Source organism: Poeciliopsis prolifica, unplaced genomic scaffold (genome assembly GCF_027474105.1).
Source record: "Poeciliopsis prolifica strain line A6 unplaced genomic scaffold, Auburn_PproV2 SCAFFOLD024, whole genome shotgun sequence".
Classification (NCBI taxonomy): domain Eukaryota; kingdom Metazoa; phylum Chordata; class Actinopteri; order Cyprinodontiformes; family Poeciliidae; genus Poeciliopsis; species Poeciliopsis prolifica.
The window spans coordinates 2,060,847-2,087,009 of NW_026562399.1; the positions used below are offsets into that span (position 1 = coordinate 2,060,847).

Consider the following 26,163-nt stretch of genomic DNA (forward strand, 5'->3'; position numbering starts at 1 on the left):
ACAATTTGTCAGCTAAATTAAACTAAAAGAAGTATGTTAAAAAGTTATTTTAGACAATATTTATTTTAAATATTATGTTGCAAAAAGAGTCAAAGTGATTTGATTTGGTTCACTGAGCATTAACATAATTTTCTAATTTGGAATAAGCAAGTAAATTAAACTTTATTTATAGCCCATCGTCACAGAAATAGAAATGAAAAAGTGCCTATTTGTGCTTCTAATGCTTGAGAGTATCAACCCAGACTAAACAGTCATATTGCTTGGACTAAAATAGTTGAAAACATACCTGACTTGCTCAATAGTTTTTGTGTGCTTTAACAGAAATGCCTATCACAATATGGATGCCGCGTTAGCATACTGTCCTAATGCGCATGCGCCTTATTGGTATGTGGGTTTTATCTGGGGCTCTATCCAGCAGTAAATCAGTGCAGCAGCGGAGGTCTTCGCGGTGAAGACTGTCAAACTGGCCACGCCTTTGAGAAACAAAAATGCCCAATCAGGGAGCACTTTAAATGATTGTGAATCCACCGTCCAATCACAGCATTAAGAGAAAAGTGTCCCCGCCCCTACCACTATAAATTATGTTGAAAATCCAAAAATTCACTGGGCTAGGTGTCAAATGAGTGTGAAAATATACAAAAATAATTGATCAAGGTCATAAACACATAAAACAAGATTAAGCGACTTTTTTGTGTTATTTTAGTTGATTTACATAAAAGATTCAATATTTTTGAAACATAGAAAATGAGAAGACTAAGCGGATTATCATGTCTATGTTTGAAAAAACGTTCCTTTCTCGGATTTGTTCAATCCGATTAAAAAAGTAGTACCAATGAGAGATAAAGGGAATGCGAATATAAATTTATTTCGGTTTATAACTCCATACTTTTAAGTTGAAAACAAGAGGAAAATGAGCCAGACTGTGTGTAGTCTAGTCTCATTTTTTCTCCCTCTCAGGAGGCTCTTCTTCCCAGCCCCCTTTGTTCGATCCAGTCGGTGGGTTGAGTCAGAGACGGGAGGCCGAGCTGGACCCAATAAACCACCAGCACCGGCGAAACCAGAGCGGAGGAGATACCGAAGCGGATAAACAGGAATAAAAAAATAAACGGAAAACAAAAACTTTGACTGAAAGTATTTCTGAAACGGTTCTGCTTCTTTAAGAGTCGGGTTTTTTTTCGACATCCTTTCCTAGCCGTCTTAGCTATCACCCTGGAGCATGAACCGGCAGGCTGACTGCTGCTAACCCCGCACCGGTCTGTCTCCATCATCCACGCTGATCCACGCAGATTCTCCCCTTTCAGTTTTTTTCTTGGCTCAGCATCCATATTTGCATCCCAGGGAGTGGCAGGCACTAATCCGCCCTGTCTCTCCCCCTCCTCCCGCCGGTGAGGACCTAGAAGTTAGCCGCTCCTCGGACACCCCTCGGACTCCGCATTTCCACACAGGAAGGTGAGGATTTTCCTGCATGTTTTGAGTCATTTCAGACATTTTAAACAATTCTGTCTGTGTTTTTGCTTTCGGGTGGAAGTGAAGGGCAGAGTGAACCACGCTGCCTGCCGCAGTCGCTACAACAATAGATCAAACTGCTGGCGTTGTGATACATTATCATCCCGACGCTTCATCATGCCCCTAAAGAAATAAGATATTAAGCGCTCATTGCTTATTCCACATATGAAGCATAGCTTTAAACCACCAGCATCGCAATTTTGGCCAGTTTGATTTGATTGACCTGATTTAAAGCGTAAAATGACAAATTTTCTGAATAAAAATGAGTGTTAATAAGATGTAAAATCCAACTTTATGCATGAAAATCGCATAATTTAATTCCTAACAAAAATTTTAAACAAAGTGAGCATTCCTTATTTGAGGCCATAGCAGCTTTATGTCTTCCTAAAAGGCTCTGGGCCATGATTTGTAGGACATGCTCCACTTGGGCACCGGCCTACATTGGACATATATCAGCCTGATGAGACTATTACTTCACAGTAAATTACTGTTATTCTTATTATTGCTTATGATAAATAGATTTCATGTCAGGGAATTACCTCTCTTATTGATCAAAGTGAAATAATAGTGTGGTTGTTGGATTAAATGTGTGTAACAGCTAACTTAGAATATATTTTAGATATTTAAGCAGGAAACATAAGCAGCAAACTTAGATTGAATTTTTTTTCTATAATTCAGCCATATTTGAGGGTGTTTCAAGCATGAATGACCTGCTTGAAACACCCTTTTTAAAAATGTTGTTAAAGTTCCGCCACAAGTCCTAACTTGGACTAGGCCACATCAGTTTGTTTAAGCCATTAAGTTGTAAACTTGCATGTGTGCTTGAATTCATGCTGATTGTTGTTCAGGATTTTATTGCTGAGATCCAAATTCACAGCTTTCTCAATTACAAGAAGTTACCTTGAGCACCAGTGTTTTTACCTTGTAGCTCTCTTTCTCATGGTTTGAATCGTGAACTCTGACCCTGACTAATTTTGGTTGGTCGTCCTTTACCGGGAACGTTCAGAACTAAGTTGTGTTTTATCCATGATTTATCAAAGCAGGTCACCTCTACAGGTTGGCGCATGGTTTTAATAGTGTGCTTTTCATGCTCAAAGTCAGTCAGATTATATGGAAAGTAGTGTGAATTTTTCATTCTTGCCACAGATTTTCTTTGGTTTTGGTTTTGGTTATAATGGTAGGGGGGGGACACTTTGGTCAAGACTTTAACTGGACCATTCTTGCACACCAACTCCATTCCTCCAGGACTTCTATCCTGAAGCCTTCAGATGAATCTCTGCTCCACCGTGTTTCGCAGTGAGCTCAGGTTGAAGTTTAAAGATTTCTGTCGCACAAATCAAAAACAGCTGAATTTTAGGTCTTGTACACATGTAGCTGTATTTTTATAAAAACAAATATCTGCCACAACGGAAATATTTTAAAATTTTATACGTAAAAAACAAGAATATTGTACACATGTAATTGGTTTCTGAAATGTTTTCGTCAACATAAACTCACACAAGCGCGATAGTGTTATTTTAAACAATACAAACCCATAGGGGGCAGTGTTACGCACAGCTAAAACTTGTCAGCCAATCAGATTGCGTCAAAGAACCATAACTTCCTGTTACAAATTAAACATGACACTTGGCGGTTAATTTTTGGAGACATATACATGTTGAACTACTTTTAATTAGCGTACTAAGTATGCTAATTAAAAGTAGAATATAAAGTTATTAAAACACAAGATAATGTCTAATTACAGAAAATATTTTCCAGAAACCTCTGACAGAGGTTTTTTAATAATTTATTTAGTTTTTTTGTTTTGGTGTTTTTGTGTGTGTAGATGCTTCTTCTTTTGTTTTTTTATTATTGTATACTTTAGATATGTATTTATGTATTTGTTTTTGGTCTAGTGACCCATTGTGAGACAATCAAATCTCTGGATATAATGTTCTTCATGCTTTATATTTTGCCTTTTCTTCTGATGTTCTGTTTTGTTCTGTTTGTTTTTGCACATTTTTGTTCAATAAATATTAAAGAAGTCACAGAACAGCTGGATTTAAACACGCAGTTGGTTGCACTGAGGTTTAATTTTAGGGTATGAAAATAAATGGAGCTTGGATAACGCTATACCTTTTAGATTTTTATTAGTGGCAAAGGATCCACTTCCCAGTTACGCAATGCTTAGACATAAAAAAATACAATAAAGTTTGTAGTTGGGTGTAATATAGGTTGAAAAGTTTTAAGAATCTGTAATAGCCCACCCTCCTGCAGCTGTTTTCTGTTTGGTCTTATCTGAGACGATGAAATCGGGTTTTGTCTGGAATTTGGTTTGTTTCGTCTTGTTTGGAGATAAAACAGCCAGGCCACCGTACAAACTTTACTATCAATCTGAGTCAGTTTGTTCTTCAAATGGATCTAAATATGAAATTTGGAAAAATATCTTTGTGTCTGTAATGAAGGTTTTCATTACTTGGTTTGAAACAAGTAAAATATAGATTGATTATTTTAAATGAAACCATTACAAGTATAAACCGATTGAAGTATTTTATTGATAGTTTGTGGTATCTTCCTCTACTCTGTCTAAGCAGCTGCAAATCTCTGCCATTCCCATTCCATTCCTCATTTCAGTTTTCTCAGAGTTAAGCTTGTGGAGACTTGATAAGTCCCCTCCTTATTTTTACCTTTGTATTTTATATTGTTTGTGTACTAACATCTTTTCCCTTCTATTTCCTTCCTTCAGCTAAACATGGAGAACAACAGCCTCCGCTCTTTGATCTAGTACCGGATCCATACGCCTCCAGAAGATCTCTCCAGATCCCCGCCGTGTCCCTGCTCCTGTAAAATGAACATGCTGAAATCCAGTGGACTGAAGATTCCCGGCCGTGGGGCCAAGCATTCCAGCCCGGTGGGACGGAGCTCTGTGGGTGGAACGTCCAGCCCTGTCGCCACTAAAGACAGTAAGTCACTTCCTTTTCCAAACTCTGAGAATATTTCTTCTCATCAGCAGGAAGTGGCTTGGAGCATTTATTTGTGTTTCTAACTCAGTCAGCCTAACACAGCTGTTGTAGGAAACACACTCAAGAACTTCAGTGTGTCTCTCTCGTCCCGGGACACTTCTCTGTTTTCCCACTGGATTGATTTCTGACCTTTTTATTTATTCTATGCTTTTATTTATTCAAAAGCATTAAATCTTACCAGGTATTTTTGGTCTGGTTTCTTGTGCAAATATCATAGTACATGTGAAATAGGACAAAACTAACTTACAAGTAACTTTTCAGAGAAATATAGGAGCTTGTTTTAAAACAGTTATTCTTTAATTTTGATTTAAAAATGTACAAGTTCTATTGACAGATATAACAAGAGAATTAATTTTGTTATATGCGAAACAATCTGCTGGTGGAACTAGTTAACCTATCAGAAGCTTCTAAACCTATGACATCATCATCTGGGTTTTTCTTCATTGTGTAAAGAGAAGGTAAATATTCTGTTCTCCTACCACTTCCTGTTGTCTTACTTGTCATTTCCAGCAGTGGCAGCATCCGGTGGTTAATCTTGTGACTTGTATGATGCAAAACAGATGTTTGCTTTGCAATTTCTCGCAAAATACACAAATTTTGATATAACTGGAAAAAACACTTTATTGTAGATAAAGTTTGCATTAAGAAGATTTATTTTGTAATTCCAATTTGCACAGTTTTATGGTGAATTGAAGCGCAGCTATTAAGGAAAAAAATGTTTTTAAGATTTTTAACGTTCATACATAAAATGATTATGTTAAGCAGAAAGTGGACAGCAAAGCTGCTGAGTAAATCTTTCGCTATCGCTCAGTTTCACCAAATTACCGCCTTGTCTGAAGTAATCCCAGCTGTTCAGAGCCACACTGTTTACACCATTCAGTTGTAGCTCACATGACAGGCTTGTTCTCACAGCTCCACACGCATGTCTGTGCTAAATTACAGCCTGACAATGGGAACAGGAGAACGGCCGCCCTTTTTCTACATCCACCACAGCTACAAGTGTCTGGGGTTCACGCTGATTGCAGGTTTTCATTAGAGCGCTCTTAAAACACCGCCTGATATTCTGCAGATACCTTCTCAGATTCACTGGTTTTAAGTTGCTGTCTTTCTGTTCCAGTTCTGGGATGCTTCAGGCCGCACGACCTTTAAATGTGTGAGCAATCAGAGCACAGAAAGCGCATTCTTTCCCTGGTTCATTAGAGCCACTTGAAAGCAGAAAAAACAAACATTCCTCTCAGTTATCCGTCCAAAGCTTTAATTTGGCCTGATGGTGATTTTTGGGGGGGACGCTGTAGTAGCTGACTGTTTGGCGAAAATCTCTGCTCTGTTTCAGCCAAACTCAAACTTTACTCTCTTCTGTCCATAGATTCTCTCATTGTTTTAGTTTTTTTGTAAGTGAACTTTGACTAGAGTTTGTAGTTAACAGGTGTTACACACACAGCTTTAGGCAGGGCCGATAAACCACCTGGTGGTCTGAATAAAACCGATGTTAATGAATGGAGCCACAAGCACCATCTATAACTGCGGCTGAAAATCGTGCTTGTGAACACATTCTGACTTGACGTCGTTAGGGGTCACAACCCATGTGCTCAACTCTGCTGCTCAACCCACAAATGCAGCTCAGTGCTAATGTGGTGCAGTCAATTAACAGGTTTATTCAGTGGTATAATATTCATTGCTAACTTTTGGTGCTAAGGTTAGTTTAGACACTGGCAAAAATGAAGTTTACTTAGTTATAATTTCCTTTTTCTTTTTTATACATTTTATTTTTTATCCTGTCCTTAACCTAACCCTAAAAAACCTTTTCAATAGAAATCTGCTCCTTCTTCCTACAAGTCTGCTACATATACTCTAGAGTCTGATCAAATGGCAAAACTAAGACTTTCCTACAGCTGTAAATACCACTGTTGGTATTTACAGCTGCACACACTTCATTATTTCAAACCACATCTAGAATATGAAGCTGATTCACTTTCGGCTCCTGTGAAGAGATGGAGACACAAAATCGCGTGCTGAATGTTATTCTGACTTTTTTTGTCCGGGAGCTACCAATTGGGTGTACCAGAGATAGAAATGAGCTTGTGTCGCAGCTGTGGATAGTTTTGAGAAAATTTTCAGAGTGTGGCGGAAAAGGGTTGCAGGTTAAATCATCAAGTAGGTCTTAATTAGTCTTGTAAACAAATCACAACTCAGATTGTAGGAAGCTGAGTATCTTTAGTAGTTTAATGAGCAATGAGATGAGACATTGCAGCTTTTATTCTATCCTTTCTACCTGAATGTGGCTAAAAACACACACAGTGATCTGTTTTCTGCAGCAGATAATCTTCACAGTGACCTGGCCTCGTGCTCTGAATCCCAACCCACAGTTTGTTAGTTTTTGCTGCTGCGACTGTCAGAGACAGGGGCCACTGTGTTGGAAGACTTGGCTCGGCATCCAGAGGAAGCTTTAAGCTTTCCTTCAGCTGCTTTTGAGGTGAAAATAACAAAGCCGTGCCACCTCTCCTGGTTCTGCTTCTCCTGAAACTCTGGAAAATCAATTTGCAGCAGCAAGGATCTTAGCTGTAGATGTGCTTCCCTGGCAAATACAAGTGTAAAAACTTGTAAAATGAGTTCATCTTCTTCTGCTGTAGTGTGATGTCACTCTGAAAATATTAGACAAATAAACCTTTTTAATTTGAGGATGTCTTTTCCTGAGAGAACAAAATAGCATAACTAAATATTGGTGTAGTGATCTAGGGTTAGCAGAGCTAAATATCATGTTGGTATAGCGCTTTAGCATTAGCTCCCACTAAATAACAGGTGGGTTTAGCACTTTAGCATGGAAGCACAGGTGTCAAACTCCAGTCCTCAAGGGTCGGTGTCTTGCAGTTTTTAGATGTGCGACAGGTACAAAACGCTGGAATGAAATGGCTTAATTACCTCATTGTGTAGGTCAGATCTCCAAAGCCTTAATGACCTGATTATTCTATTCAGTGGTGCAGCAGAGGCACGTCTAAAAGTTGCTGAGCATCAGCCCTTGAGGACTGGAGTTTGACACCCCTGCATTAAAGGAACCAGCTACCATGCTGCTTTTACACCTTAGCATTAGCAGAGCTAAACACCATGTTTGTGTAGTGCTTTAGTGTTAGCTAAACTAATGTTTATGATTAGTGATTTAGGGTTAGCGTAACTATCTTTTTAGTTAGTGTTGCCCAAAACTGCTGGAAACTGATCATGCAAAGCTTTGAAATGTTGTGTACAAGGAGTCCTGTGAAGTAGACAGTCTAAGAAACCATGTGAGCTCATGTGATGCAACAATTAAAAACATCATAGCCTGTAGCATTGGGCAAAACAAACCAAATACTACCACCGAACAAGAGCAATGCTTCCCCTGAGCCTAGCAATATTACATATCAACCTTCCAGTTATTTCTTCACACATCAAAATGATCCACAAGATAAACATGACATTATTAAATGAATTAAAACATTTATTCTGTATGTATTTGCAGAGAAGACCTTGAATATCCAACTTTGTCCTTTAAATGTTGGTCATGACTCTCACTATTGTGCTAAATGATACTGGACCACGACGCGACGCATTTAAAAGCAACAAATTGATCAAAAGTCAAAAACATTTAGGCTCAACCACCCAACACCCCCTCCATCTGTCGTCCACAGCTGTCACAACCTCTGCTGACGGCAAAAACACAATGTCAGGCCTTCCCCACAGATAAATCTGACCAAACATTACGCGACTGAGGGCGGTGGTCACTGTTGAAAATGATCATAAAAAGTGGATTTAAAGAGAGAGGAGGGTGTGTGTTTGTGAAAGAGAGACCAAAACAGTGAGAGACAGGGGGATAATTAGAGGGAGGAGGAGGAGGAGAGTGTCCGGGAGGAAGCTGTGGAGGTTTCATTGTGCACAGTCGATGAATAGTGGGATTCAGATGGTGGTGGGAGGTGGCCAAGCACAATGGTGAAAGTAAAGGCTGTGTTTCCAGTCTTCCCTCTGCCAAGGATCCTTTTGCCCCTGCCTCCGTGTTGCCTAAGAAACCCGGATCATGGTGTTAGCTCAGGTTTTAAATGCCACTCTGAGTCTTTTAACCTACAGACCTGCTTTATAAAAATTATTTTGTAAGCATTTTTAAAGTAGCATATTCAGAAAGTACTAGTGGTTTGAGTCAAAAAACATCCCTGATATCCAGAGCATACCTCCACCTCTCAGGCTCTCCTCCACCTGCTCCCCCATCTCACTACGAAGCACAGTGTCGTCCGTGGGGATTGCTGCATGTCCTCCTCTGTTTACCTGTCCATCACCACTGCAAACATGAAGGTGCCCAAAGCTCATCCCTGATGTAATCCCGCCCCTATTATTGAACCGATTTGTCCCTTCTTCACAGTTTCTTCACACACACTTCTGTGCCGCACTTTTCTGCCAGCGTTTCACAGTTTGTCCTTTAGGTCAGCTGATGGCGATCACAGAAATGAAATGTGAACTAACAGGATAAATGTTTGTTTCATGTGCACAAATAAAAAATTAATAAATCAATCAAATCAAAATAAAAATCTTGGTTTTTGTAGAAATAAATAAAAATACAGAAGTGCATGGCATTGTTTCTTGTAGTTATTTTCTAACATATTGTATCAGTTCCACAGGTAAAATAGGTTATTAACCAATGACCTATTTCTATTAGGTTGTCATTTATATTTCTGGTGTGCTTTTGGCCATGTGGTATTTGCTTAGTGATGTGACAGTGTTAGCGATGCAGTTGAAGATGTAGGGAGGTAGACTGTACAGCAGGGCTCTCCGACTTTTAGGCTACGATCACTGATTTGTACCACTTTTATATGTGTTCCTAACTCAGATATAACGGTTTTGAACGGTCATTTGAACGGTTTTATTTGACTTTTTTGTCACTGACATGAGATATGAATCATAATGCTGCATCAGAAGACGCCAGACTCCGTAAATCTGGATGTGAACAATGGCTGAGAAACGCCATGATTATGACATTATAAAAGAAACATCACAATCTCACCACTGTTGGTTCTCACTACACGTCCAGACACACTTCTTTACAGAAGCTGCAGTTAATGCTCCACAAAACTGTCGCTACTGGTTGTTTTCTTTTTATTAGCTTCCTTTGTCTTAAGTTCTTGTGACATAAATGGCTGGTGAGGGTCATTAATTAACAGAGAGTAAAAAAAAATCTTTTGATAGTCCAGCTGCATGATGGGACAAAAACAGAGTGACCCACTTTGAAAGGCATCTGCCTAAATGAGGAACCTCTGTGACCCCGTGTTTTCTCCACATTCTGGGACAATTTCGAAGCTGTTCCTACCACATCATTATATTTCTTCTTTAATAGTTGTTTCCGTCTCACTTACAGCTCTCAGAACTCCATATGTGAGCAACTGAGGCATAAGCTACATAAAGGACAACAATATTAGGCCCAGAAAGCCTCTCGGTTCTTGGTGCTATTGAAAGTAGACTGGCACCAACCACTACTGCTGTACACACACAGGCAGTGCTGCGCACCCGACCGCATGCTAATGGTAGCCTTACAGACTGCTGAGATGCAGCTTGTCTATGTGTCAAACAGGCAACATCCCAGGCAGCATGGCAGGGCTAATCACCGGCATGTCACTGATACCGTGTCTCTGACCCACTTTTCACTAAGAATTAGAGTATCGCCTGATCTGCCTTCTGAATGTTGCCACATAGGCATTTTTTTTCCCTGCAGGAATGTCACGGTTAAGTGGGAGGAGGTAATTTAGTAGAACAATGCAAGAAACTGCAAAAATTCACAGATGAAATATGATGTCTGTGTTTTTTAGGCACTCCACCGAAGGCTGCCACTCCAGCTAAAATCTCAGAAGAAGGCGATGATGTTGTAGGAGACTACACTGTTGGCGAACAGGTGTGGGTCAACGGCGTCAAACCCGGAGTCATCTCCTACCTCGGGGAGACCCAGTTTGCCCCCGGACAGTGGGCCGGAGTCATACTGAATGACCTAGTTGGCAAGAACGACGGGTCGGTGGGCGGCGTGCGCTACTTCGAGTGCCAGCCCCTCCAGGGCATCTTCACGCGGCCCTCCAAGCTCACCCGACAGCCGGTCGGAGAGGGGAGCGACAGCCACTCCACTGACTCAGCCCAGAATCAGACTCACCAAGGCGGCACTGGCGCCCCTGCTGGCCCGAGGGTGGTGGTGCCGCTCAGAGAAGGGCTCCTCAACAGCGCAGTGAAAACGGGAAATGAGTCGGGTTCCAATATGTCGGACAGCGGCTCAGTTAAGAAAGGTGGAGATAAAGACCTGAGAGTTGGAGATCGAGTTCTGGTGAGTAACCACTAGTTGTAGATTGGATGAATGTGATTGGAAAAGGCAGAAAAATATTCAAATTTTTAATGGGGACAGAGGGTCATAATTGTTGCTTTGTTGGCCAAATTAAATTAAATCCAGAAGGCAGAAAAGTATCAAGGATTTTTTTTCTGCTGAACAGTAAACAAAGATTTAATTCAAGATTTTAATTCATCAGTAATACATTTGCCCTAATTAAAAATATTAAGTCCACATCTGCATCAGCCACCACATTTGTATAATTCGAGTGCTAAACAAAATCGGTCCAAGGGCTACAAATAGCCCACGAGCCACACTTTGGACACCCCTGGGTCTAAACAATCTATTGATTGATACTTTCATTTGTCCATCCATCTATAGAAACTTGAGTCTGGAAAAGGAGGGAGTTTTAATATAGAAACATCTAGTGCGACCCTGGCTGCAGGTTCAGCTCCTTCAGTCATGTCAATGTGCCCCTGGGCAAGGCACTTAAGGCCAGTTTGCCTTCTGATCTGTGAATCAGGGTTTTACCTATTTATGGGTGAAACTGGGTGAACATGCCTCAAGTGTAAAACAGTTTCTAGTGGTCAGTATTGGTAAAAGTTTAGTTCCAATTAATCTAAATGAACTCAACCAGTTGAGGGTTGAATATCCACCACTTAAACCAGAAGCTTCTTGATGCCAACAGAAATGAATGTTTGTGGTGTAACTTGCTAAAGGACATTAGTAAGTCCTTTAGCAATACATGCAATATCAGATGTATGTATATATTTGAACTTGTACGTCAAATTTTCACCACATTTCAGTTGCAGAAAATGTGGAGAAGAGAAATAGGTATATGTTAGAAGACCCCTTAACGTCGTCTTCTAATCCTCCCCAACAGTGACGAGTGACATTGGACGGCTTCTGGAATACACAGCCTTCTCTCTCTGATAAAATTGACCCCGGCCCCCTTTGCTTTCCATTTACTGATGGGCGAGGGGGATGACTAGCACCTCCACGCCGCTCAATATTATAAATCACTCTGGATTACTTTCAGCACTTAAGGAGAGGAGCGTGCGCTGCTGACACATTGATCAGTGAATCCATCTATTTCCTAAGCCTCTCCCAGTGAAATCCTTCTGGCGGCGGTGGCACTATCCAGTCGTCTCGCCCTCTGATATTTTGTGAAATTAGCACAAACTCAGATTACACGCTGTGGACACAAAGCGAGTGGTTGTTTCTCTGTATTTGGTGTCAAATTCTAAAACGGTGGCAGAAGAGGGGACACCCTGAAGAGGAGTTTATCTGCGCTGACTGGGAACCTTTCTGATAATTTTGTCAAATTCAAGCGTTTTATGGTAAAAGAATAATTATACGTGTCGAGGATTGTGAAAGGAAGGAGTAGTTTTATCTGCAGACGACACCCTAGTGACGTTTAACCCTGATTCGCTGAGACGTCTGCCGGCCACGCTGACAGACAGTTCCCGACTAACGTCTTGTGACATCACACGTCACTGTGGATCCACAGAAGGACAACGGTGCCTGATAACATCCCCCAATTCACTGCTTTCTCTTTTTATATATGACAGCTTAATCTTAACATTTTCTCCTAAATTAATAACATTTTAACAGTTTATTAGGAATATATATTTTCTGTCCGATCACCGATCAGACCTGCCGATTCCAGTATAACTAATACAGTTTTTTTTAAAAAATAACTGACACTGTGAGGTTTTGTAAGGTGACAGTACACAAGGCTGGGTTTGCTGCATGACAAGGTAGACAGACAATGTAAGTTTCTCACGGGTGGGAGGGGCTCGCAGCAACTCTCTTTGGAAAAATAGTCACTGTAGCTGTCTGAAAATTTGCTATACTCAGCAACAAATGTTCTTCACCATTTTTGAGAAAAATGTACTGTAAACTCACAACTATGCATTAGTGACAACAAATGTGTGGATCAATTGATTCTAAATGAATTTCTGTGGAAAACTGGAAGGACTCATTTTTAAGACCTCTGTTGAGGTAAATAAGCAGATTATTTCACTTACAGAAAGATGTCTTGATACACTTAATCTGCCAGATAATCTAGTACTTGACTTGAAATAATCTTCTATATCTATCTGAAAAGTTACTTCTAAGTTTTTTTTTTGTTTCTATTTACTAAGTCATAAATTAAATACTTGGTAAGATTTTGTGTTTTTACAGTGTATACCGCCTCTCACCCAATGAGCGCCTCAAAATAAGTTTGAGCAGCCCAATGACCGAGCAAATATCAACACATGTTGACAAAGGATGGGCGTCCAGCCCTCACTTCAGCAAATGATGTCACCAAGATGCCGCTAAGGTCAGCTGGCAAAAATAGAGCTCAAAATCTTGCACAGTTTTTGTATTACTTTGTTAATCATTTTAGCTAATTAATTTTATGAATGAAATACATTTAATGTATTATAATACTGTATATTTTTTTTATAAGGATTTAGTTAAAAAGTATTAAAAGAACGCTAAATTTTTCATTTTTGTCCCGCCAGATGTTTTTGTACTCATATTTTGAACTGTACTGCTCTCACACTCTTGGTAGAAAAACTAAATTCTCCCATTTGACCAGGAATAAATCTAAAATGGCAACACGTTCTTATATTGAAAATAATTTTCTGCACTTAACCAAGTTTACTGCAAACACAAAGTTTTGCAGTAAAACTTTCAATGATTAGTTTAATGTTTGAAATGTAGTGATGTTGCAAGATGCTTCCAGAAAAAACATTCATTTAGCTGGAAGATCCCACTTTCATGAAGTCACTTCCTGAGAAAATGGGATGTCAGGAGTGTTTTCATGTGTGTCATGCATGTGGTCGCCATGTGTGAGAGACACTCAGCAGCTGCAGTGCGTGCAGCTTAAACTGTCCTCCCAACAGGAAACCATTATTTTCACCCAGGGATGTGACGTTGCTGGAGGAATTATTTGTGACTGGTGATTTTTTTTTTCCCCCATAAATTTATAAAAGCTGCAGCTGCTTTGCTGGAATACTGTTTCTCTGAATAAATGCGCTAAAGTAGATGAAACAGATGAGTGACACTATAAGGGCTAAAAGTTGAAGTTTTCATATTTGTATTATTTTCTTCTCTGAGCTTCTTCTTTTCGCTTCAGTAGTTTCACTCAGCAGGCTCCAAAGCAGCATGTGAGTTAGCAGAAAAGCATCAGTTTGTGAATGGGTCCATTGTTCAGCAGTGTAAAACGCTCCTTTTGTGACCGCTCTTCATGACTTTATTGGCCACATCTGAAACCGGTTGTTTGGAGCAATAAAAGAATACCTCTGCTGCAGTTTTTTTCTACAAACCTGCATGAACCATCCTTCTGTTTTCTCCTAAATAATATGATGTTATCGGAACCTACTTACACTTTAATGGGAATGGCCTTAACACCAGGTGCAACATTGTACCATGTTTCATTTGTCATGCATTAACGCTCTGCATACTGGTAATACACTTTAGATTTTTGGATGCACTGTAACTTTAAACATTCCTCACCTTATGTGTACTTTTAGTTCTTGAGATACTGAGAGTGTAAAGGAGACAACGGTAAACAAAGAAAAGAGTCAGAGAAATGTGGATCTTTTGTAGTAGGCATTGTAATTTTCAGTAATAGTATCAATACCAGCAGTGGACAAACTTCCTCTGGTCCGCTAATGTGAAGCGAAGCTAATTTTTAAGTTGGCGGTTTAGCTAAAACTGTTTATGCAGCAGTTCCATTTCCTCTCCTCACAATCCCTCTCTTTTTTCCCCAATAACTTTATTTCAGGTATTAAACATACAGGAATAAAGTTAAACACAAACATGAAACATAAATATAATATCTACTGGCATTATGGAGCAAGTAAACTAAATGTAAAAATTAAATTAGTGCTAGAGGGTTGAACTCTCTCATCGACAGATGTAATTGGTTTTGAAGGTAGGGCATTAGCATTAGCTTCTTCTAAATACACGGTTAAGTAGTGTATTAGCGTTAGAGGAACTTATTTATGATTAGTGCTTTAGGATTAGTGCAACTAACTTTCTCCAGTTTCTTCCAGTTGCCTGTAGAAGTTTAAAGCAGGTCTAGGTTCTAAAACAATATAATAAAACTATGAACATTTCAGTTCAATCTGTTCTGTCTACAGTTTGAAAATGAAAAGAACTTGCCAAGACATGGCCATCCAGTTAAAATGACTCAAAAACCAGAGAAAGCCGTATTGCATCCTCTTCAGATTTCCTTCATGTGTTTCAGCTTTTTTGTCAGTGAAAACGTTTAAAGTTTTCTGATTGTGAAATGGGATGCCTCCATTTTATAAATAACTGTCTCGTTACTATGTTTCAAATTAGAAGTGACGCTTGATATCCCACCACCACGGTACAGCATCTCTTTGTCAATAATCTCCAAGTCAGCATAAACGTTTATCGTCTCCATGTTGATTTTATCAGTCTGAGCGCCATCTTTGTTTTCAGGTGGGAGGCTCTAAGATGGGAGTAATACGTTACATGGGGGAAACGGACTTCGCCAAGGGTGAATGGTGCGGGGTGGAACTGGATGAGCCTCTGGGGAAGAACGACGGTGCAGTGGCTGGTACAAGGTGCGCACTCACATTTACACACACACACCATAAAATCCTAGCCCCTGAAATTCCTCTGCTGTGTTTCCCCTAAAAGGAAATCAAGGGGAAGGATGTGGATCCATATGGTTAGATGCATGACTTCCACCAAATAGTCCTTGAAAATGGCTGCGGCTGACCCCAGATGAGATTTGCTCCATTTACCAGGCTTATGTTTTTGAGAATGCTACTGATGTATTTATGCAATTATAAAGACAATTATTTATTAAATGCCAGTTACATAACCCTCTAATTATTTTTATAAAATCTTTACACTTTTGCTCCTTTAACAAAAAGAAGCGTATTGCAGAACCAGAACCTCAGTGCGAGCGGCCATCTTCCTTAACCGACACACAGACAGAAAAACACACAAGTACTGGTTCAGGAGTGCTTTCTATGTAAGAGGTAATGGCAGAAGTAATTGGAAGGTGTTATGTTTAAACAGAAACTGAGAGATGATAGATTTTATGGTAAACTGCCTGTAGGGCAAAACGCACTTCTTCTGGTGCTGCATATTTGAAGTGCAAACATGCAGAAAAAATGGTGAAATGCACTACAAACACTCCAAAACACAAACACACGCAAAAAAAAAACAAAACAAATACAACAGTAAAACAATGCAAATGCAATTACTGTATAGACAATAGAAGCAAAGAGAAAACATGCTGCAAATAGAAAAAAACAACTGAAATTGTAAAACGTTGCAAACTCATAAGTGCATCAGGCCACTATAGGAGTCTGGAGTAGGACATATTACCAACTTGCTGCTCTTCTATAATATTGTAAAAGACTCGGTTTGAAAAACTAATGTAAACTTGTAAACTCAAGTATAACATACAATTTTCTTCTGGAGATCCTGTCTTTACTGAGTGTCCAGTTCATATGATTTTGGGGTCAACTTCCCCTAGTGTTCTGGAAGATTTCCATTTTGTGGCGCAAGTTTGCAGTGTTTTATACTTGCTGTTGTTTTTTGCTATTTGCATCGTTTTTCCTTGTGCTTCAGTTTTCTGCAGTTGCAGCATTTTTTTGTTGCGTTTGTTATTTATGCATTTGAAGTGCAATTTGACATTTTCAATGTGTTTGCACCTGCCATCCACCATAGAGAAGTCAGGCTTAATGCTCTCAGTTTGTACACTGAATAAGGCAGGAAACATGTTACTGCTGCATCAAGTGGTTTCATAGCAAAACAGGAAAGAAAGTCAACCAAAAATTTGTCACAATTGACTGCAATTTCTTCCTAGATCAAAATCTATCCACCTTATTCTGGGGAGGCTTGTTGGGGAAATGATTATGGGTCATACTTCCAGTGCACACCGGTGTGTCTTGAACATGCTCCCAGAACAAAAGTGGTAGTTTTCATCGCCTACTGACAGATAAGGAAACAAAAGAATTTGGCTGAAAATTCTAAACTTGAACAGGGAACCCAAATGCTTTATGTGTGCTCATTTCATTGTGTGGATAGAAAGCTACGGGAAGAAAACCTGCATTTGCATCTGAAGCAACTGAGTCAGTGAAGTAGCTAACTACGCTAGTGCAGGTTATTTGCGGCCATTTCTTCAAGTCGCCATCCCTCCCTGCATTAGCTGTAGGTAGCGGTAAACCAATATCTAAGCAGTGATAGTTGGAGTTCCCACATATTTTATAGCCTAAAACCTCTGTGGAAAGCCAGTTAGTGGGTTGTTAACATGTAAACAAATGGCATTTTTGGTTAGTGGTGGAATTTGATTCTATAAAACATGCAAAACCTCATGGGAGCAAGGAATAAGGTGGATAAGGACAGCTTTTTTCCAATCCCTATACAATCAGCCCATTCTTGACACAAAAAAGTGCATTTCTTTTTGTGCTGTTTTGGAGAAAAGTCGCACTATTAGAAATGTGAACTCCAGCGTTCCTCTTGCAGTCTGAAAGAAAAATGTGAAGAAAAGTGGTTTAAAAAAATACCTAGTCTAAGAATTATTAAATTGCTTAAACTCAAGCATGTCAATATGAAGCATAAACGTGTATAATATTTTACTTTTTCCCAATAGTCTCCAGGGTAATCAAAATGCCAAGCATCCCATTCTCCTCCCTTTTTCAGATACTTCCAGTGCCTTCCGAAGTTTGGCCTGTTTGCTCCCATCCACAAGGTGATCCGCATTGGTTTCCCCTCCACCAGCCCGGCCAAGGCCAAGAAGAGCAAGCGGGTGGCCATGGGGGTCTCCTCTCTGGCCCACAGCCCCAGCAGCTCCTCCATCAGTTCAGTCAGCTCGGTGGCCTCCTCTGTGGGTGGACGCCCGAGCCGAGCTGGACTGGTAAGACGGCTGCAGTGCGCTCCAGGCTCACGCTGATAGCAGACGGGCTGTTTCAGCATGAGTGTGACGAGCAGTTTAAAGGATCTGTTTGGCAGGCAGTGGTGTGTGTGTTTGTTTGCTCTCTTGTGGAGGGTTGGATGAGCAGATCTCATCTCTCATGTCTTGGTCGGTCATACTTTCATAAAAACCAAGCCAGGCTTCCCCCTACAGATTGTCTGTCACTTACTTAAACTTCTGAAATCTCTGAAATGAAGCCACGACTGATGGTCAGAAGCATCTTTTGAATGTTTTTGGCTGTGTTCAGTCAGCAGCCAAACACAACTTCTTCATCACTCGGCTCGGCTCAGTTCAGATCGTTTCACAGCAAAAAGTATGATGTGTACCACTTTTATAGGTAGAACTAAACTGCATGTGGATCTGATTGTTTTCGGAGCGTCTTTAGTCTAAACGCATCTTTTCTGTCTTTTACGTCATTGATGTGAGAAATACGTTATAAACCTGAACCAAATTCTGAAACGATGCAAAAACCTGTGAAGACACCGAGCACAACTTTGTTCTTCATAAAATATAAACCAAAAATAGAGTGTCGGCAATTTGATCAATAGACAGGGGTGCCCATTATTATTTGCGTAAACAATGCACCGCTGTGAGATGTCGATGTTATTCTGGACGTAGAGGTCATAGAGGTCGCTTTGGGGTCATAAATTGTTCAAACAGACATTTTTACATTACATTTTTTTACATTTAATTAGTATGAACCATTACACACACAAAAAATCAGATTCCAGCAAAATATCAGAAATTGAGCATGAAGACTTGCTTTGTGAACGAAGCCAGAGTTGGAGCAAAACTCATTACAGGGTAGCCTATCTCTATCTCTAGTGGTTATTGGGTAAGTAAAACACAGGTTTATCACAAGTTTCATCTTTAACTACAGATGTCATACATTAAGAAATAGGCATTTTTCTCTACGTTCATCCAGTTTTTTTTTGTGTTAGTTTTTTGTTGTTGTAGTGAATTCTCTAGAGTGGAGAAAACCTAACTGGAATTCATTCCCATTGCATGTCAACTTTCAGTCTGCTCTATAAGCTGTATATCTCCATTTTAAAGCACTGTAAAAATACCCAATAATGTAAACATATGGATTCCTGAAGGTTCTGTCACTCAGGTTTTAATTACTTCTTTCCCACTTTGCTTATAGTTTTCTGTAATTTCCTGTTTATATGAGGCTTAAATGCTTATTTGTGTTGAAAAGAGTGATGATGTGGCCCTTCCTCCCTTCTTCCCAGAAAAGGCAGAAATAAGTGACTTAGCAGTATCTAAATTTTTGGTTTATTATTGAACATTTCTTCTTAAGTGTCATTTTCAGACATGACTTGTTGGGGTTTTCTCATCTAATTGCAGAGAAAGCAAGTAAACATGGTTAACCAGGCTGGTTCAAACATTCTGCAAATTGAAAGATGTTAAGATGTCAAGCAACTGGTTTAGCCACAGCCTAAAAGAATCATCATCTCATTTCAGACGTATTGTCTCTTTAAGACGGAGACTCAGAGTGGTCCTGGCAGCAGACTGAAGTAGATGGGGCATCAGAGTATCTCACATTGATTTTTAGCTTTTGGTTACAAGCCAGCGCTTGGACGGAGAACACTCCCCTCTACTTTCCTTAATTGTTGGCAACGGCGTCAGACAGCACTGAAAGCAAGCTTTGTGAATTCTCTGGCGAATCACCCTGACTAAGCACCAGATATTCAAAAATATTTGCCCTGTCACTTTCATTTAGCAGAGCATTAAAGAACAGAGGATTTTCTAGTATCTGTATGACTGGTGTGTTGGTAGAAATTTACATTAAATGCATGTAAGAAAAGGAGTATCTCCAAAAATATTTTCATTGTTTGTTCTCTCATTTGGTTACTGAAGCAAAATCCTAATTTGTCTGGTTAATTCTGGTAAAAAAAAACAAAACAAAAAAACAAAAAAAAAACAATCAGCCTTACAAAAATCTTCTGGAAATCTTTGAAAAGAGTTCCCTCTAGTGGACAAACAACGTGTTGCATTGTGAAATATTCAAAAGTAGGAAATGCATGGTTTAAATGCCATTTTGGAGTTTTTGTTTATGCAGTATGCTCAAGAATAATGAAAATAAAAGTAATAGGTTATAATATGTTTGCTCGGTTTGAAAGATTTTAATTGAAGTAAGATGCTGGCTGTGAACTTATAGATGAAATTCTGACTTGTTAATGTTGTGATCTCTGAGACACTTTATTGTCACTTTTGCCTAGAGATATTATACTGAAATAATTTCTGGATTTTTTAAGAAGAAGAAGAGGATGTTTTGATCCAACTCTTTATTCATAGGGGTATTTTTGGACAGAAGTGGGAGCTTTTTTTAAGTACTAGGTCCACTGGCAGATTATTTTACTTATCATAAGACATGTTTTGCATGTTATGAGATCGTCTTCCAGTGCAACTAGTACTTTCTATTCAATATTGCAGAATTATAAGAAACTCCTATATCGTTCTGAGAAGTTACTTATAAGTTAATTTAGTCTTATTTCAACTGTACTCTACAAGATATAGACAGAAAAAAATGAGTCAATTTTTGATCTTAAGAATGAAGATATTTGCACTCAAAAGTCAACCAAAAATACTTGATAATATTTTGTGTTTTTGCAGTGTTTAAATTTTGACCTATGTTTCTGTCACAATACTGTGATGTTTAGGATAACATGGTACGCAGCAGGTTGGCAACAGACATCCAGGCAGGTGATTCAACACTCGTCTCTTAATGCTTCGTCTTCCTTCTGGCTTTAAGCTGACGGAGACGTCGTCACGCTACGCCCGGAAGATCTCCGGCACCACGGCGCTCCAGGAGGCCCTGAAGGAGAAGCAGCAGCACATCGAACAGCTGCTGGCCGAGAGGGACCTGGAGCGCGCAGAGGTTGCGAAGGCAACCAGCCACATCTGCGAGGTGGAGAAGGAGCTGAGCGTCCTCAAGGCTCAGCATGTGCAGGTACAGAGAGAGTCTGAGTATCCGCTGCATTTTAACGCAACAAATCAGAATCAGTCGTCGTCTTTTGTGTTCTCAGTACGTGACGGAGAACGAGAGCGCCCTCCAGCAGGTCCAGACCATGTTGGCCAGCACACAGAAAGACAAGCTGGAACTGGCCAATCAGCTCGAAGAGGAGAAGAGGTGATGTCACTCACTCGCCTCTCTGATAAAACATGCAATGTTTAGTTGAATGTTGTCTGTAAATTATTTGAGATCGGAAACATACAGTCCCTGTAAAACGTATTCAGCTTCCTGGATGCTTTACCTTTTTTATTGCTTTCAGAAATCAATTATGATCCACAAAATCTGGCCTTTTTTGACACAACAGATACAAAAAAAAAACTTTAAAGGGGACTTGTTATGTAAAATTCACATTTACAAGTTTTTATGCATCTATTTTGGATCTCAATGACCCAAGCGTTTTAAAGAACCACCCAACTGTTTTTTGGCAATAAGTTAATGTTTCTTGGTGTCTGGAAAATGAGTTGTTTCAAAAACCTTTGGAATTTAATGTAACAAGTCAACTGGCACTGCCCCTCAAAGTTACTGAGCAGCTTGTTACTGAGCAACTCCATCACGTTTAGTCAGCTGATTTTACTGCTGTATGCGCTGTACAATGGCTGCTGAAAAAACTAATGTTTTGTTTACTTACCATCCAGAAAGCACTTGCTGCAATCTTGTTAATTGCACAGGAGGCTTCACTTCTGCTTTTCAATGCAGCCATTTTTACATGTAGATGTAAACGTTGAGTTGGGGGGCGTGGCCAGCAACAGCTTCTTCGGATGTAAAGCTCATTCTGAAAACCAGAGAAATTAAAAAAATAAATTCCCAGTGAGCGAGTAAATTGGTTTTCTGTCGGTTCGCATGATTGCTCCGAGTCATTTGATTAAACTTTGTCCTTGGCTTTCCTCATAATAATCAACATGTTTAAACATTTACAGGAAAGTGGAGGACCTCCAGTTCAGAGTGGAAGAAGAGTCCATCACCAAAGGAGACCTGGAGGTAATCGTCAAATATCCACTAAAATAAGTATTATCATTAAAGAGTGAACATTTTGTATTTCTATTTTTAAGGTTTTCTAAAAAAAATAATCAAAAATTATTTTGAATTAAAGATTAAAAAAATGTTTCAAATATATGTTACTGATAGTTTCACTGTCAATGTTCAATGCAATTATACCATGAAAAACTGTTCAAACTTGAATTTGTTTTTATTGCAGCTTTTTTCTAAAAATAAAAAAAAACATCAGCTGAGCCATTGTATTCAAAAGCACAGTTCCAGAAAAATTTACAACTGACAGCTTTAAGTCACTTCAGTTTTCAATTCAATTTATTTATATAGCTACAATTCCCAACAAATGTCTTTTCAAGGCACTTTACAATTCAACCATACATGCATTCAAATTGATTCTTTCAAATTTTTGCTTTTGTTTTGTCTTTGAGTTTGTTTTTCTGCATGGAGGTTAGGATTATTAGTCACAGAAATTAATGATCACTGATGACTGACTCTTTCATTTTTTTTTTGAATGATTGTTAAGACATTCAGAAGAAACTCACAGGACATCATTCATGTTAACATGTTGGTGTAGATCCAGGACATGGCAACCCAAAACATTTGTCAGTTTTTCTTCTTGAGACGTTTCTCACAATTTTTCCGTGGCTCTGTCAAGAACTGACATCTAAAAATCCATTTCATAGATTCTCAAATACTGTCAAGTATTAATGGCAAAGTGCTCACGTCACTGAAGCCTTCAATTCATATTTTATTGTACTTTGTCAATGAAATCTTCAAACATTGAATCGTTAAAGGACTGGCTTGTCTTTTGTATTAATCGGCTATAAAACAGAATGGGATCTGCAAAATGCTGACTTGATGAAATCCGAACGATCTTCAGCTTCACTCGGATCATCTGTTGCCACTCCGTTGAGTTATTCCTCTCTGATCTGCATTCGTCTTTTTTTCCCTTTCAGCCTTTCCTTTTCTCTTTCCTTTTTCTGTCTGTGTCTTTGTGTTTTTCCGTAGACTCAGACGAAATTGGAACATGCCCACATTCGTCAACTTGAGCAGAGTCTGCTGCTCGAAAAATCGAGAGCAGAGGCGCTCCAGAAAGAATTAGAGAGGCGAAGGGTAAAAAGCATGAGCCCGCTGCCTGTGCTTACTGTCCTGTGGTGTTCTGCCTCTTTGTCAACAGCATTTTAAACAAGCTGCTCTGGTTCAAGTCATGTCCTGTCTGCCTTTGATTTCCACATTTTAATTTAACCCTGAGGAATGCTGATTATAAACTTACAGAATATTAATTTAAACTGAATTACCTGTGTAATATAGATGTAATTGAAACATAATTGGGATTTTTTGTCAACTGTCAGTGTTGATCTTTGTCTGTGTTTCCAGTTACTGAAAATATCTTAATACTGGTAGCTGATCACTCCTACAATTGATTTAGAGTGACCATTCATAATTGTTATGGTTTTAGACTGTAGGAGGAAGATGGAGTACCATGAGAGAACCTATTCATGCTTCAGGAGAGCGTGTCAATGACCAACAATATGTTTCCAGCTATGCACCTCTGTGCAGCCTAATGAAGTATTAACTCAGCTTATTTTGTCCGATTTTAGTTAAGTTTTGCCTTAGCTTCACTTATTTTAGCTTATTTAAGTTTAGTTTTTGCCATTAAATTTTACATTAGATTATTTTAGCTTATCTTTATTTCTGTCTAAGCTTATTTAATTTTAGCTTAGTTTATGTTAGGTTAGGTTAAGATATTTTAGTTTAGTATAATTTAGCTTAGCTTAGCTAAGTTTTGCTAAGCTAAAACTTAGCTTTAGCTTTGCTTATTTTGTGTTAGGGTATTTTAGCTTAGGTTATTTTATCTTAGTTTAATTTTTCCTTAGTCTATGTTATTTTAGCTTAGTTTAATCTTTCCATAGCTTAGCTTATTTTAGCTTATAGGGTATGGTTAGGGATAAGGCTTGGGTAAGGGAAAGGGGATTTAGTTTTTACCAGGTTATTATTTTAGGATACTTTAGCTCAACTTACTTTAACTTACCTTCGTTTAGTTTTTGCTTTATTTATTCAGTTTGTTGTATCAAATCCCAGATTTAATCATTTCCTTTGTACTTTTGTAAAGTAGAGCAGGAATAATAAAACTACTGATGCTATAAAACAAAGTGACACATAACAAGCAGGGGGACAGCTTCATTGTTTACTTTTTGCACTCTCCAGGATCGATGTCCTTTAGCTCCATATCCATTTTTGTGTGGTTATGTAATTTTTAAAGTTTGTGGATGATTGTGGGATAAATCATAGAGATAATTTCCATGATGTCCTGTGTAGTGCCTTGAAAGGCTGCGCTGCACCTCCTCGTGAGAGTCTCATCAATCATAAATAGGGTGCAACTTTTTTTCTTTTCTCTTCAAGATAACTAATCATTTTGAAACACTTGATTACTGCTTCTGTCAACAGGGAAGACGCAGTCATGTTGCAGAATCCTTGAGGTTGGGCAACAGAACCAAGGTGAAAACAAAGATGCCATCTTGTTTTAGCTTTGATCCGCTGCTGAGCTGTCTCAACTCTCGACTTCAAATTGACTTCAGATGCTCTCGGCGACATTAACCTTGCATAGTGCATAGATTCTTCCGTTTTCTGGTTTCACTCCTGTGTTTCTGCATCTGGATGTAGTTCAGGAGAATGTGTTTAAAAACTCTGCAGGCGATTGTTTTCTCACACGGTTGTACTGTGTGTCGTGCAGCAGGCCTTTTTGCTCGATCTTCTCTTTGAATACAAATGTGTGTGTGTGTGGGGGGGGGTGTGTGTGGGTGTGTGTGGGGAATGTTTACAGAACTGACACTTTTTTCAGGTTTGTTATTGGCTTCCTCACATTCGCTTGGCTGCTTTTAGATGATCAAACAGAAAATGGCCTTCTCTCATCTTCTGGTTCTTTGGACAGTGACACATTGATCATTTGGCTCATTTAAACATTTAGGAAACGATGCATTGACTTTAATATCTTTCAGCTTTTATTATCCTGCTGGTACCATTACTTTGATGCTAGTCTCCTGAAATAAAGACAAAATTCTCTAATGGCTATCAGGATAGAAGCTATTGAACGCATCAGCAAGATTTGGCTCTAATAATGAAAAAGACTTAAATCTCACTTAATTATTGCTTTTACATTAATAGGGAGGAAATCTAGCTGCATAAATTGTTGCTTAGGATTATAAACCTGCAGACAATTATCACCTGGTCCTCCTTATTCATGGTTTTGGATCCCAGGCTGTAAATGGCTTTACATTTACAGCCTGGTTAATTAACCTTGCGAAGAACAGAACAATGTTACGCAGCAGGGCAGCAAAGTCAGCAAAGTCAGCAACAATCTTCTTGAGGAGACGAATAAACAAATCAACAGGGTTAAATGCTGGTTGAATATTGACCTTTCACTAAGTTGTAATGGCTTGGTCAGCTTGCAAATTTGTACCTTTGTGTTTCATCCAGCCTACTTCAATTTCATGCCTGTAAACAAACAGTGTCGTAACGATCAACTTAACTGTTTTAAGTATGTTTATATTTGACTTAGGAGATGGGTATTTGATTAATTTTGGAGTAAAATCTCTCAAGTCTTATAAAATATGTGGTAGAGCCACATAATAAATGCTTTATGACAGTTTGCTCTTTTCCATATCCAAGTTTTTGGGTGTAATATGGAGCTCTAGGGAGTTAGTATCAACTCAATCTTAAGTGTCCAAAATGGCGTCAACATCAGCCAGACCATTGTGGATGAAGATGACGTCCAGATCCTCTGAGACTAATGGGTCATTGGTCTGATCCTCAGAGACTATGAAAGACTTGGCATCAGCTGGACCATCAAATACTGAAGAGGGACTGGTCTCACCTGGACTGAAAACACCTGGAGCCTCACAGATTCAAGAAGTGACTTCATGAATCTTGGCATTGAAAGACATGATCACTGGAGTTTTGGAGACTCAAAACTTAATGTCTGAAGCCTTGGAGACTGAAGACACAATGTCTTGAAGATTGAAGAGATGATGTTTGTTTGGAGGACTTCTGGAACTTTGGAGGCTGAAGACGTGGAGGCTTGGAGACTGAATTGGTGTCAGCTCTCACAAGTGTTTTCATGAGCAAGACTATTGGAAACTGAAGATGCGCTGGTGTCACTCAGATATCCATAGACTAAAGAGACAATTGGCTGAACCTTCAGAGCCTGAAAGATATTTGACTGGACTCGCTGAGTCTAAAGAAACAACTGCTCCCTGACCCTTAGAGACTGAAGAGGTGTTAGCTTTATCCTTGTAGACTCAAGAGCCATCTGCATTCACCTGACCCATCAACAGGGCTGTGGTGGTGGCTCTGCTTGCTATGTGGAGGATAAATCAGG

General features: G+C 39.2%; 1 protein-coding gene across 3 annotated transcripts in view; it reads left to right on the top strand.

Moving 5' to 3' along the window:
• Window positions 1-1,006: 1,006 nt before the first annotated feature.
• clip2 (CAP-GLY domain containing linker protein 2) overlaps window positions 1,007-26,163 on the top strand; it is a 37,073-nt gene continuing 11,916 nt past the window's right edge. Inside the window, exons 1-9 of one of the 3 annotated variants that reach the window (XM_055046588.1) lie at window positions 1,007-1,449; window positions 4,232-4,448; window positions 10,328-10,827; window positions 15,289-15,413; window positions 17,509-17,722; window positions 20,535-20,732; window positions 20,809-20,912; window positions 21,713-21,773; window positions 22,794-22,898. In XM_055046588.1, the coding sequence (XP_054902563.1) occupies window positions 4,334-4,448; window positions 10,328-10,827; window positions 15,289-15,413; window positions 17,509-17,722; window positions 20,535-20,732; window positions 20,809-20,912; window positions 21,713-21,773; window positions 22,794-22,898 (1,422 nt within the window). In that variant the 5' untranslated portion in view covers window positions 1,007-1,449; window positions 4,232-4,333. Of the gene's footprint in view, window positions 1,450-4,231; window positions 4,449-10,327; window positions 10,828-15,288; window positions 15,414-17,508; window positions 17,723-20,534; window positions 20,733-20,808; window positions 20,913-21,712; window positions 21,774-22,793; window positions 22,899-24,233; window positions 24,285-26,163 lie in introns of all 3 variants that reach the window. The other 2 variants (XM_055046590.1, XM_055046591.1) reach the window with 2 other exon arrangements.